This window comes from Pezoporus flaviventris, unplaced genomic scaffold, assembly GCF_033815535.1.
Source record: "Pezoporus flaviventris isolate CSIRO_AGI_PZ_B2104156 unplaced genomic scaffold, CSIRO_AGI_Pfla_v1 ptg000001l, whole genome shotgun sequence".
NCBI lineage: Eukaryota > Metazoa > Chordata > Aves > Psittaciformes > Psittacidae > Pezoporus > Pezoporus flaviventris.
The window spans coordinates 51,246,295-51,259,280 of record NW_026892549.1 but is presented as its reverse complement, the minus strand read 5'-3'; the positions used below and the strand labels follow the sequence as shown (position 1 = coordinate 51,259,280).

Below are 12,986 nucleotides of genomic sequence, written 5' to 3'. Positions count from 1 at the left end.
TAGAAGAGCTCAATCTCAACTGACACAGCATTCCACCCTTCCTGTCATTGTAATGGGCAGGTTCCAATATGGATAACTTACAAATTGTGGTATAAGTAAGCTGTGGGTGTACTGGAGATGTTGGTGTTTGCTGTTAGCTGGTGGAGAATGTATTGCTAAATCTCTGAGTGAGATCCATGGCAACGCTGCCAAGGAACAATTGGCTTCCAAACCAGAATTACGGTCCGTGGGAGCGGATCTGGAAAAGCCTTTTCAAGGCTGCACGGCCAAAACTGAGTAATCGCATTTTGTTCTAACTAAGCTCCTTCTTAATCACAGCGGACAGAAACTTGTGGAACCAATTCTTGGTTGTTTTTCAGCTAAAGATCTGAAGTTCAGCTGTATCTAATCCAAACAACAGATACTGAGGATTGTGTTGTACCTTCTAGGGGCATGATCTGAGATACACTCAAAACCAGAAAGAAAGAAAGAAAATTGTCATATGCGATTATCTGATAGTAACAATCAATGGAGCTCTAGTCAGATGAGATCTGATGCTGTGGCTGCATGTTGTGATGTGACTTTAGAAGAATGCTTCTGCATTGGAGAATAGCCCAATTTCAATGCCCTTTCAGAGTAGTTTCTGTCTAGAAGGACAATACTGGATTATGATAAAGTTATGCTGCTGTTAGCTGGAGCAACCTCTGGTACCTTTGAGCATACAATAATCATTACTGGAAACCTATGGGATTTGTCGTTCCCCACTGCAACACGGCTGGACAGAAACCTCTGGCCACTAGTCAGGTGAAGCTTCAGCGTACTGCAGTAAGTGTCACCTATAGCAGCGAAGCAACAGGCTGCTTTTCCCCCAGGCGAGCACCTAGGCTGCCCTATCCCACACAACAGCAGCATACAGTAGGCAGCTGAGCTCAGCCTGAAGGCATGTGTTTGACGTGCCTCCAGCTCTGACCACCTGGCACTGCACACGAGGAGAAGCTGCCACCTGATGCTATAATGCATGACAGCCAGGTGTTCAGTTTTGCTGTTTCATATGTCAGCCTTACCAATCCTGATGAATAGCATGAAAAAGGATGATAGAAAAGTAGGAGAACAGATTGCTGTGATTGCTCTTTGACTAAAATCAGAATAAACCTCTAATTCAAAGGTGCAGATGCTAAAGCATGAAGTCTTTGCTCTTCATGTTGTTGTGTATGATGCTCAAGAAAAACCATGATTTCAGATTGCTTTATGGCCTTGAATTTGCAGTGCTAGCTCCCTAATACTGTTGCTAGGTTGGGAAGGTAATTGATCCCCTCCCAGGTGAAAAAATAATGAAGGGGGGGGGGAAAGAGTTTTGACTGCATTTCTGTAGGAAGAGTTCCTGAATCAAATAATCTGAGCTGCAAGCTATTAGCTATGCAATGAGTAATTACATTTTGGGTTAATACCTATTCAGATTATGATGCAACAGATTTTAAGATAGATTTGCTTTAAAATGTCTTTAATCTTGTAAAGAAGAGACCTTTTCTGTTTAAGCATTCTTAAAGCTGAGGAAGTCAGAGTTTAGCAAATGCCTCCAGTATCATCCTGTATTAGAGAAGATAAAAATCTTTCTTGCTGATTTGGTTTACACCCCATCAAATTATTTAATTCCTTTAAATTTCATCTTCTATAGTTATGCTCAGCTCCTTGAAGTACCTAGAAGCAGACCATCCTTTGCACAAAACTGCTTGACAATGAATGTTACACCTTAAATGATTTCAGTATGTTGTTCTGTTTGTGTTACACTTGTTTCCCAAATGGCCTTTCTTAATTTTTGTGAAAGCTGCCTACCAGGTAATGCCTCTGTAATGCTTTCCCAGATACTCGTCCCATACAATCATAAACTTCAAGGGCTCTTGTTAAACTTACTGGTGAAATATGGAACATAAGGTGCATTGAAGAGGGATTGGCTTTACTTTTATGGACTCAAGGAAAAATGAGAAATATAATGGTAAAGCAACAGTTTTGGAATTAAACTTGGTTATTGACTTACAAGTAAAAGACATTTTATTGGTGAAAATGTGTGAAAGGTGAGAAAAGGTAATAGCTCTTAGGGCCTATGCATCCTTTTTGGATGCATAGTTAGATTTAAAGCGCAAATAGCCTCTTGATTAAAAACCGATACATCTCAGGTTGACTTGTGGACAGTAACATTTGTTAATTTGAGAATTGGCCCTTCAGTGTTTCCAGAGCTTGTTAACATCTCATTTTTATGGATGCAAATATGCTACACATGCATTTGAAGGAAGACTTACAGTCTTACTGCTTGCCAGGGAAGATTGCAGAAGCAAATGCAGTTGCGTTAGTAATTTACTGGGTAGTTCTTTGTTGTGTCTTTTGGTGTTAAATCATTGTACAGATATCTACTTTCTGTTGATAACGTTGTAGGGGTGAAGCCAAAGTGCAAGCTCACAGCTAACTTAGGCGAGTTAAAAAGATACCTAAGCTTCCTAATACCTTTTTTTCTGAATTACATAGGTACAGTGCTGTTTTGAAATAAAGTTGTCATGTAAAGGTTCTGGTTAGTGCCTTCTGGAACCCATTTCCTTATTTTTCTAAGCTATTATTCACTATATTTATGAGTGGAGGTGGGCTCATTTGGTTATCACATTTGTCCATCCAATACCTATAATACCCTGCTTTATCTTGCTGTAACTTTAACAAAACGTAACTGCCTGGACTGAGTTGTCCAAGCCGAGTCTCAGGCTGATTTCTTTTAAAGACTCTTAGCCAAAAGAGTTCGTTTGCATCCAAGAATGAGCCAATTCAATAATGTCCCTGATTAATAAAGAAACCACACAAAAAACTCTACAAAAAAAAACCAAATCCCGAAACACCAATGAACAACCACAGAAAACAAACCTAGATGGCACAGAATTGAGGAAAAGCTACCTAAAGCTGTGAATGGATTTGGCCTGTAGTTGTTCTTTTGAAATCTGCTCATATTTAACGAAACAGTACATCTGTGAAAAATTGCAGTTCATATATGCTTAGTACTGATAACTTGTGTCAGCTGGTAAATTCCCCCAGGGCTCCATTTGAGCATACTGGAAGGTTTCCCCCGAAACCACAGCGTTCAGCAGAAGCAGGATGAACTGGAGCTGAATAATAGGCAGGAGGGCAAAACTGCAGGGTTGCCATTACCAAAAGAGGCTGTGGGGCAAAGCATGGAGCATGCTTTGAGCTGGGGATGGACATGGGCTGGGGTGCGATGGGAGATGCTGTGTAAGGGGTGGGGAAGCATTACTTGAACCACAGTGTAACTGTAACTGGGTAAGAGCTAGGGGTGAAATTGCACTGGCAAAGGACTGGCTCATGCTCAAAGGGGAGGAGCTGGATAGTAGAGCCTAGGGGAAGATCTGAAACAGAATCCTGATGACATGAAGGACTGCCCCAATGCAGGTGTGCGCACATGTCTTGGGGTACTGGAAGGCTGGATTCTACCTGTGTCATTCCTGTGGGTTCTTAAAAGGCCAGGCAAGGAAATTAGGCTATTTATTTCTCAGAAATTAAACCTCATTCTCTATTTTGGTCTTTTCTGGGTGAAGTTTGAGTGACACACAAAACACTCACAGATGCTGCTGAAGCCTTTAGGACCTGAGCCTTGGAAATACAAGGATGTAGCAATAAGAGCTGAATGAATCATTGACATCTCAAATTCATTGCTAATAAACATATTAATTATAAATAATCAGCAGCTAAAGTCAACAGAATCAAAGGCCAGTGCATGTTCTTTGGGTAGCCACTTGTATGTGAGATCAGTATTGAAAACTTGGGAGCCAGCAGTGCTCTATGATAATTTCAAGTTTGGCAGAATATGAAAGGCACATGCTGCATAAAACTTCCATGGAATTAAATTTACCTGAATGTCAAGGTGGAATGCTGCTTGGAGTAGATGATTTGGGAAATTCATATTATTTCTTTTCTCATTTTTGTTTACTTTTGTTTTCAATAATCCAAGCAAAAAAAAATCATCACTTCTGCACCACATTTGTGCAGGTTATCACAGTTATTACAGGGTAGCCAATGATGTCACTTAAATGGGGGGATAACCGAATTTGCATTAGCTTTAGTTTAGCTATCATGGGGAAAAATAATCATGCAGGTGTTGTAACAGGATTTTGGTGCAGGCTGGGGACATACTTTGTTTATGATCATCTCCAAAATCCACAGTGCCGCATCTCTGTGGCTGTTGCTTTATGTACTGACCCCATTCAAGCTCATGAAGGTATACAATGGAAGTTAATTTTAAACCTCTGAACAGTATAAGAGGGTTTTGGTATGCCCTGTGCAAAGAGATACTATTCATAGCTTATATGAGCAGGATGGGATTATTTGGTGCCTGAATGTCACGAATTAAAAGTCAAAGGTCAAAATGTTGTTCTCCCTTAAAGCCAGTGGAAGCTTTGTCGTTAACTTCAACAAAGCTAGGATTGCTCCCTTGATTTTGTAACTTTTTTTGAGAGGCAGGAATTGTGGTGTTGTTTTACCTCTTGCGGCTTCACCAAGACTCTGTATTCTAAAAGCTTTGAAACTATCTTTTATTTATTCTGATTGTGTTTTGTGGGAAACTAAATTGAAAATGTGTTTAAGGGCCCCAGAGACCTGCTCTGATGAACTGCATCAGGAGAATCTGAACATCTGCTCGAACACAGCTTTAGCAGAACTCCTAATTGTTCAAAAGAAACTGTAGAAAATCTGTTAGCTTTTAAGTTTCAAACCTCATCACTTGTATTTTAAATTTTAATGTCCTTACATACAAATAAAATAAAAAAAGTAGAAAACAAACTCAATACAAAATATTTACCACCTAAGCAGAAAATATAGAAAAGAAAGAAAAGGAAAGAAAATTGAGCATTTTTTGCAGTTTTAGGGTGATTTTACACAAAGAATTCAAAACTGAATTCTAGAATATAACAGAAATGTGTATCACACTAACATGAAGTTGTTTTAACAGTGATTGTGCTGTCTTAACAAACACCTGTTTTATCAGTTATATTTCACACGTGAAATAAACTGGACTTTATAGTAAATAGATTTTGTTTTAATTTCAAGTAATAATTTTTTTACCATAAGAAAATGTACAGAATTAGTGTGGAAATCTGTGTAGTATGTTTGCTCAAATAAAGATAATGCTTTGCTGCAAACTTTTAAATATAATAAAATGCATTTAATAGCAATCTTTTGTGGTATCATCATTGTTTATGGACATAACATTCAAAGTATGGAAATTCAGTTGTGGATCAAAATGACCATAAAAACAGTAACCCAAAGAACCTTATAAACATGTCAACACCCATCATTTATCACAGATGGCTCATACCAATGTAAAAAACATATAAAATGTAGTATAATTCTCAACATATGGTTTACTTTGTTGCATTGTTCCTACATATTATTTGTGTTAAAAGCCAGGAAATTATATTATGAAGAGAATATTGGCTTTTGTTTATTAAACTAAAGTACAGATTAAAGTTATTCTTTTCCTGTGATGAACATATACCAACAGTGATTAAAAAATAAACATTTATTTACAAAATATTGATGCATACATATTACATAAGTCAGTTATATCAAAGTGTTTTTTTTTAAACAATATCTGTAGCAACCAACTATTTGCATTGGTTTATCTTAGTGCAAATGGTAATGTTGCAAAGGCAGGTTATAATGTGGGATTGCGATTTGAATGTTAGACTTCTCTGCTGCCTTTTGTTTTACTATGTCTAGAAAACTATTCCTTTTCATTTAAAAAATATCTATTTCTTGCGAATGTTGAATAGTGTACCTGAGGATAGGGCAAATTCATTATTAATCTAAATTCTTTCACTTAGATAACTATCTATTTACTCAACCTGCTTACGTAGCACCATTGCCATCGATTACTAACATACTAGTGAGAAGAAGGAATGGAAACACGCTAAATACACTATGCCATCCCTAATTTCAGGATTTGTCCATGTATGTGGAATTTTGTCTGATACATTTCACAATTCTGCACTATATATTCAAGTGTTTAAGGATGATTCTGGTGGTATTGTGTAGTGGTGTATATGTAACCAGTATATATTTTCCTGTAAATACAATATTAAGTGAAGCTGTGAAGAAATGGACTTAAAAGCCCTCTCCTTCTGCCCTCAGGTGAGAAGGAGCTTGCTTTTGATTACCAAAGTGTACTGAAACCTGCATATAAATTTGCGTCTGAATGACTGAATATTGATTCCCTCACAATGTAAGAACTTTGTGTGTTAAATCCGGTGATTTCGATTGTAGATTTTCTGTTTCGCTGGTTCAAAGCCAGCCAGGTCAGGTATCTGTATCGTCCTTTAGTTCACATTCTGTAGCTGGTGCTGCACTAAATCTGTACGATTGCCTGTCATACAGTATGTAGGATGTCGGCAATGCCTTGCATACGTAACTTCACAGTTTCAAAGACTGGTTGGTGAGGGGGGTATAACTTTTTCTTTTGGTAGCTTCCACAATATACAAAGTGGTGGATCTAACGACAACCTCATGAGCACCCACAGCGATCTACAACCATGGCCGGGATCTTGCCGTATATTATTTGTTCCTTCCCATTGAAGTACAGCATGTTGATAGGGGACATCTTGGTGGGTGTGCAGCAAGGGCCTGCCGAACCCCTGGGGTTGGCTTGGTGAACGAGGTGAGTGTGCGGGTACTTCTGTAAAAACACAAACTCGCATTCTCCGGAGCAGTAATTTGCTTTGTATCTTTTAGGGGCAATAATCCAGTCCCAGCCGAAAGCTTCAAAATCCACCGTCAGTGGGTAGCGACAACATCGGGATTCTGTCGAGTGCTCGTCACAGTCAAGGCCAAAATCTCTGCGGGACCGTTTCGGTGTGTCTGTAACTCTGACCTCTAGAAACGGGTTCTGTGAGGAGAGGAGAATGAATCAGAAGCATTAATCAGGTATGCCTAAGTTCACTAAAAACATGCAAGTAAGCATTTCAGACATAGATGTATCAAATTAACACTTTCAAATCATTTTTTTCTAAACAAAACTGAGTCCTCCTGCAAATCTCTCCTACAGCTGATCTCCGCTCAAGGATTACTCCTATTTTTCATGCTGAGGACCAGCTTTCCCTTCTGTTCCTCTATAAAGAGCTTTAATTCCTGGGTATCTGTTCCTGAAATCATCATTACCTCAGTGCTAGCACCATTTTTGTTACCTGCTACAGGAATGTTTCAGAAATTTTGGAAGATGCTGGATTTTTATTTTGATGTGGGGTTTGTTTTAAACTCCAAAATAAGAACAGAACTCCCAAAACTTTTAAAGGACAGAACTAACTGTTGCTGGTCTCCCTTTTCTGAATCCCTCTGAAAGTCCCTCCATTTAAAATAATACTGAGTTCAGGCTTTCTGGATATGGGGAAGGCTTCTTGTCCAGACCAAAAAGGAAGAAGTTGCTGTCATGTTTGAATTACTGCACTGGCAGTAGAAATAAGTGTTCCTCCTGCTAGTTCAGGTTACTTGTACTTCACAACTTTCCCCTCTGCCAAAGGGCTGGATTTGCTGTCCTGAATTTGGAGGGGCAGCTAATATTTTGACTCTAGAAAGAGCCCTGTGGCCAGGAATGTACTTTGGCAGATCTCCGAGCCACGTGTCTCCTGCTGAAGGTGTGTTTCCACAGTCACCAACTGAGAATAGAAAGAAATCACAGCCTTCACAATCACGAGTTTGAAAAAGCTCCCGGAGTTTCCTCCCTTCCACACACTGATTTCAGTCCTGTGGGTCACTGTGGCACTGACTGAACTGCCCCACGAAGGAAGACCATTCCCTATGAGTAAATAGCAGTCCAGCTAACTTTGTTACGTGGGTTTGTGCCTTCCAAGATACCCACCTCTACAGCTACAAGTTGTCCAGCTGCTGGATACACTCCTCCCGAAGGTAAATGATATGGGGAGGGGCTTGGTGAGAGGAGTGTCCCTGTACCGGGAGCCGCTGGAGAGGAGCCAGAGGGAAGAGAAGAAACTTCCTTTCCCATTATCAGCCATGCATCTAACCCGGCCCTGCTGCTGAATCAGTTTGTTTTTATCAATGATGATAACCATGTGTTATCCACATGGGTTATCATTTGAATGGATGGAGGTAGTGAGGACGTTCCTTATCATGACATCCAGCTTGCCTGTTTCAAGTATGGGAGATCCACACCTATGCTGGATCTACATTTAAGATATCACAGTGTTTTTCCTTCAACTCCTTTTTAACTGCATTATACTGTTATGAAGTTAAACGTTACACAGCTACATAAATCAGTGATCTTAAAGGTCTTTTCCAAACAAAATGATTCTACGATAAACTGATTGACCTACTGCATAGAAGTAAAAGTAAAATATCCTTTTTTATTCAAAAGGAGGGATTTCTTGGTTGTGATAAGCTCAGGAGTTTTTACAGGTTGTTATTTGCAGAAACAGGTAACAAGGAAAATGCTCTATTTTAACTGGTATGTTTCAGGTTTAATTTGTTAATTTGTACTTACAAAAAGAAACCAGATAGTTATTTTATGCTCTTTCTTATAATAATAACAACTCACTTATTGTATCAAACAGAATTTCTCTATTCAAACATTTCTAGTAGGTGGAACGATGCACTTTATCACATACTGAAAGGTACAGAATTCAACATTATGAATATCTGTTCTCACCTTCATAAACGTAGATAATTATTGCTATTGCTAATAGAAAATATATGCATACACTGTAGGGAGAAACCCCTTCACTTTCGCAGCAATATCTGAGGCATCTTTCCTATCAATGAAAGAATCTAACCACTATTCTTTTAGCTTTATGCAAAATAACTGCTTATTAAGCAGTTTTTGCTCTCAAATTTGAAAATAATGTTACTTTGATCATACCATCCATCAGTACCAAAACATTTTCTAGTTAATGCCTCTCAACATTGCTCTGAAATACTGCAATTTGACTCAAATTTTCAAATAGGGAAACAGAGGCACAGGAATGCTATTGATTTTGACATAATGAGAGAGCAAAGAACAGAAGATTTGGATATGTAGAACTTCTGTTCCCTGAACAATGCTTCCATTTTATACTTCAAACACAATTTAAATGCTTTTCAATAAAATGCAAGATATTTAAATTGGATTTTTCTCAAGAAACTTACCAATCCATCTTCACCTGGTCTTGGGAAGGTTACAGCAAGGTCTTGTCCATTCTCATCAAAAGCCTTTATTTCGATGCCTAAGTTGGATTCTGGCTGTTTGAGCCAGTTTTGCAACACTGTCTTCACATCAATACTCTGCCAAATACCAGTGCCGGGGTTCATGTCAAGTTTCAAAGATCGAATTCCAGTATATCTTGTACCATCTTTCATGGGTTTAATAAGTCTCAGGATCTGCACAAACACTGTTGTAGGTTTTTGGACTTGCCTCAAGTATATCCACAATTGTGCCTTTACTACTTTGTTATATTGTATTTTAGAGCTAAATTTAAAGAAGCAACATTTTGGTTTTCCCTCCATTTGGACGAGAAAATCAGCTATAAATGAATGGAAAGAACAGATTACTGAACAGGGAACAAAAAGAAATATTCATATATAAACCCCATTTTTATTTTTTTCTTCCATGTAGGACGACTTACAATATGTTACAAACAGTACCAGTGACAAAGTGGATTTAACTTAATTCATTTTCTCTGGTTTATGCTTTGCAGCAAATTAAATGGATGTCAATGAAATCATTGTGCTATCACCTAAAAGTAATACTACGTGACAAGGAACCTATGATTGTTTTGTAAACAGGCTAAAATGAGGTTTGGCTAACCATTTTCTAACTCTAGTTGGTGCCTTGTGCTCCATAGGCTAAGCAGAGTGGAGGTATGCTCAGGCTGAAACTTGGAAATGATAGACAATCACAAGAAGGTAAACACTGTAGAGGACCTTTGTGGTCCTCTGCCTGATCAGGGCTCTGACCAGTGCTATCAGTGCTGTGGGCTGACCTGCACAACAAAAAAGCCTCTTTCCCAAACAAAAACTACTTGGGGAGAGGACACCGCCTATTTGACTTCACAGTGACTGCTACAAACTCACTTCTGCTAGTCACCATCTGAGGACCTTCATAAAGCATGCAGAATAGCAACTTTGCATAAGCTGATTCAATATGTGTTAATAGCTATCATATAGCTATTCCTAATTTACCAAATAACCTTAGTGTGCTACCCGTATTCAGAGGCAGCTGTGGGCAAACTACACAATTGCTTTAATTTCTTTTCTGAATGGGGAAAAAAATAAGAGTGTTAATCTAAGGATCATTTTGTTTTCATTTGATTAATATTATAGGAAAGTCACATGCAGTGCTGCGTTCCTCCTTCCTGTAGCCTATGAAGCAGCTGTCATACTTGGTCATGGCAATGTCTTTCCATGCCAGGATAAAATGGGTAATACTAATCTTAAATGGTGCAGGGCTTTAACATTCATAAATCTCACCACTTAAGATACCTGTCTCTTTAGTGCATTTAAAATAGTTCAAGGGCTTTTTATAAAGAGTAGGAAATGAGCTTGGATCAATGAAGCGCAATGACTTTTCTTCAGTCACTGTAATTATGTGACAATTTAGTTAAAAAATGTTATAAAGCCTTGGACATAATAGGCTCAAATAAAATTGCTGGCAGACCTCAACTTTGTGATAAGGCTGCAGGAATATACTGCCATTAAGTACATGCTAATTAATGAGTTGAAAAAGTTTACAGATAAAGTTACTTCTTCATAGATAAGTACAGCTGGCTAGAGCAGCTGATATTATTCTAGTATGCATATTGTAATGATATCTGTAACTGCTAACATGCCATATATGTCCTGTCATCTTTTTAATTTTCGACATCATATTCATGTTATTTAAAAAAACAGCTGCCATAGCCAAATACTTTAGTTGATGAAGAACATAAGATACTACAGTATTAGCCATGCAAAAGATACTTGATAGGAGCCATAGCAGATGTTTAGCACTCAGAAGATAACTCAGAATCTGCTCATTCAGTAAATGCCTTCATTCTTCCTTGGCATGACTACTGGAGCTGATTGCTGTAGCATGGACATTTTAACAGTTAAATCTGTTACACACATATTTGCTTTAAATATATAGTTTTAACTCGGAGGTGGGTGGTGCTAGTTTATGGTATCAGCAAAGAAGCAAGAATTTAACTCTATACTTGCACTTGCTATAACATGTTGCAGTTAGGTAGGTCTGGTGCTCTAAGCTGTATTTCTGCTGATTTCTATTGCTTCTAAAAATGCTGGCCAGTGAAACCTCCCTCAGAAATACATAGTTATCTCATTAGCTGCACTTGTTCTTTATATTTGTGATGGGAAATGCCCTGAGTACTGCAGATACCAAAAATCAACTAAACTGCAGATCTCCCTTTGCTCTCTAAGGCAATGGGCAAATCCTAAGTGCCACAGGGCATACACGTTACAAGGAGCTGAAAACGGAACAGTAAAACAAAGGATCACAACACAGTCATCTGAACCTGGCTCAAATTCTTTAGTAATAATGCTCTCCTCCCTCCCTCTAGCAGACTTCAGCCAGCAGCCTGTTGGGAGAGCCTGAGGAGGAGTTGCGTGGCTCTACAGCAGAGAGAGAACTCTCTCGGAGGAGTGGTGGGAGGCGAAAGCAGCAGGGTTACTTACACTCTGTAGGCATTGTGATAATCGTTTCGGTGGTGGCATGATAGTCATCGTCTTCCAAAGAGCCATCACTACTGTCATCTCTCTGGACGTCATACTGATCAATCAGTTCCTGGAGTGGAGGAGCTTTGGGTAAAAGTTGTTTAATAACATCCCTGCTAATGTTAGGAGCTTGTTCCAGGCGCAGTTTGCTGAGGATTTGAATTTTTATGGCTTCTATTCTGGAGGATTTTGTATTCTGTCTCCACGTACAAGCATTGCACAGTCCGTCTTTTTCAGTGTTCTCTGTGGGCTGACTACTGTCATCAAGAGCCACCGGATCAACTGAAATCAGCATGAACAGGTAAATATAAACATAGATTGCTAGCTTTTGCATGATCTCACATTCAGTGCAGCGCTTTTCCCTTTTTTTTTCCTTTCCCCTCCCCCTTTCCCTTTCAGTACTAAACAGATCCGTGAAAGCAAATGCAATCTGAGAGACAGCTTGCCACACTGGTGTACCTTATATATTCCAAGGGGGCTTTTTATACTGCAACTTTGATTAGGCTCATGTCGTCAAACCCGACGATTGGTTGCTGTCCCAACAATGAATCTGGCTGTCAGAGGGTAAAGCCCTGTCAATCACAAGTCACTAAACAGCATTTAGTTACAGCCAAGGGTGAACTGATTTATCTGGGTGCTTCATAGAGGATATGTCTTTGCATACTGAAAGGATATATTTCCAAGTATTGTAGGCAGCAGTACTGAAAGACAGCACTGTCATTCTTAAATATATACCAACCGTGTACTCGTACTGTAAATCAAGACAGACCTCTCTCTAAACTTGCTTCAGGCTTATACCAGTCTTTTTGACTTGAAAGCTTGTACTATTTAGATGAAAAACCCTGAGGGATTGCTGTTAGCAGGCAGGGAAAAAAATACTTTAGAAATGCACTGCAAACCGTACTAATTTATGTTGTTCAACAACTAAAATATATTCATAAATATATATACATTTAAATCTGTACTATATCTTCTTTTTCCATGTAATCTTCTATTTCTGTTTAAAACGTATTATTTCTGTTTAAAATGTATTGTGCCAACCTAAGTGACACCTTTCTGTGTTCTTTTGCTTTCTACTCAAACACTTGTACGTCCTCTGTATTCTGCTTATATTTTTTAAATCACAGTTTTAATATGTTTTCTGCATTAGAGGTACATCCAGATGTGATTTTATACTTACAGGTTATGGCTTATAAAATTTTACAGTAATGTAGTTCATATTTGATGTGCTGTTAGCAAGAATTGTGGAACTCACAATTGGGGGGGCT

At 38.6% G+C, this 12,986-nt stretch overlaps 1 protein-coding gene across 1 annotated transcript; it reads right to left on the bottom strand.

Annotated features, from left to right (window-relative positions):
- Positions 1–5,533: 5,533 nt before the first annotated feature.
- MSTN (myostatin) lies at positions 5,534–12,185 on the bottom strand. Its single transcript, XM_061457761.1, has 3 exons — positions 11,680–12,185; positions 9,160–9,533; positions 5,534–6,910 (listed from the first exon to the last, which is right to left on the bottom strand). The coding sequence occupies exons 1-3, from the start codon at positions 12,050–12,052 to the stop codon at positions 6,530–6,532; spliced, it is 1,128 nt and encodes a 375-aa protein (XP_061313745.1). The 5' UTR covers positions 12,053–12,185; the 3' UTR covers positions 5,534–6,529.
- Between the last annotated feature and the right edge of the window lie 801 nt (positions 12,186–12,986).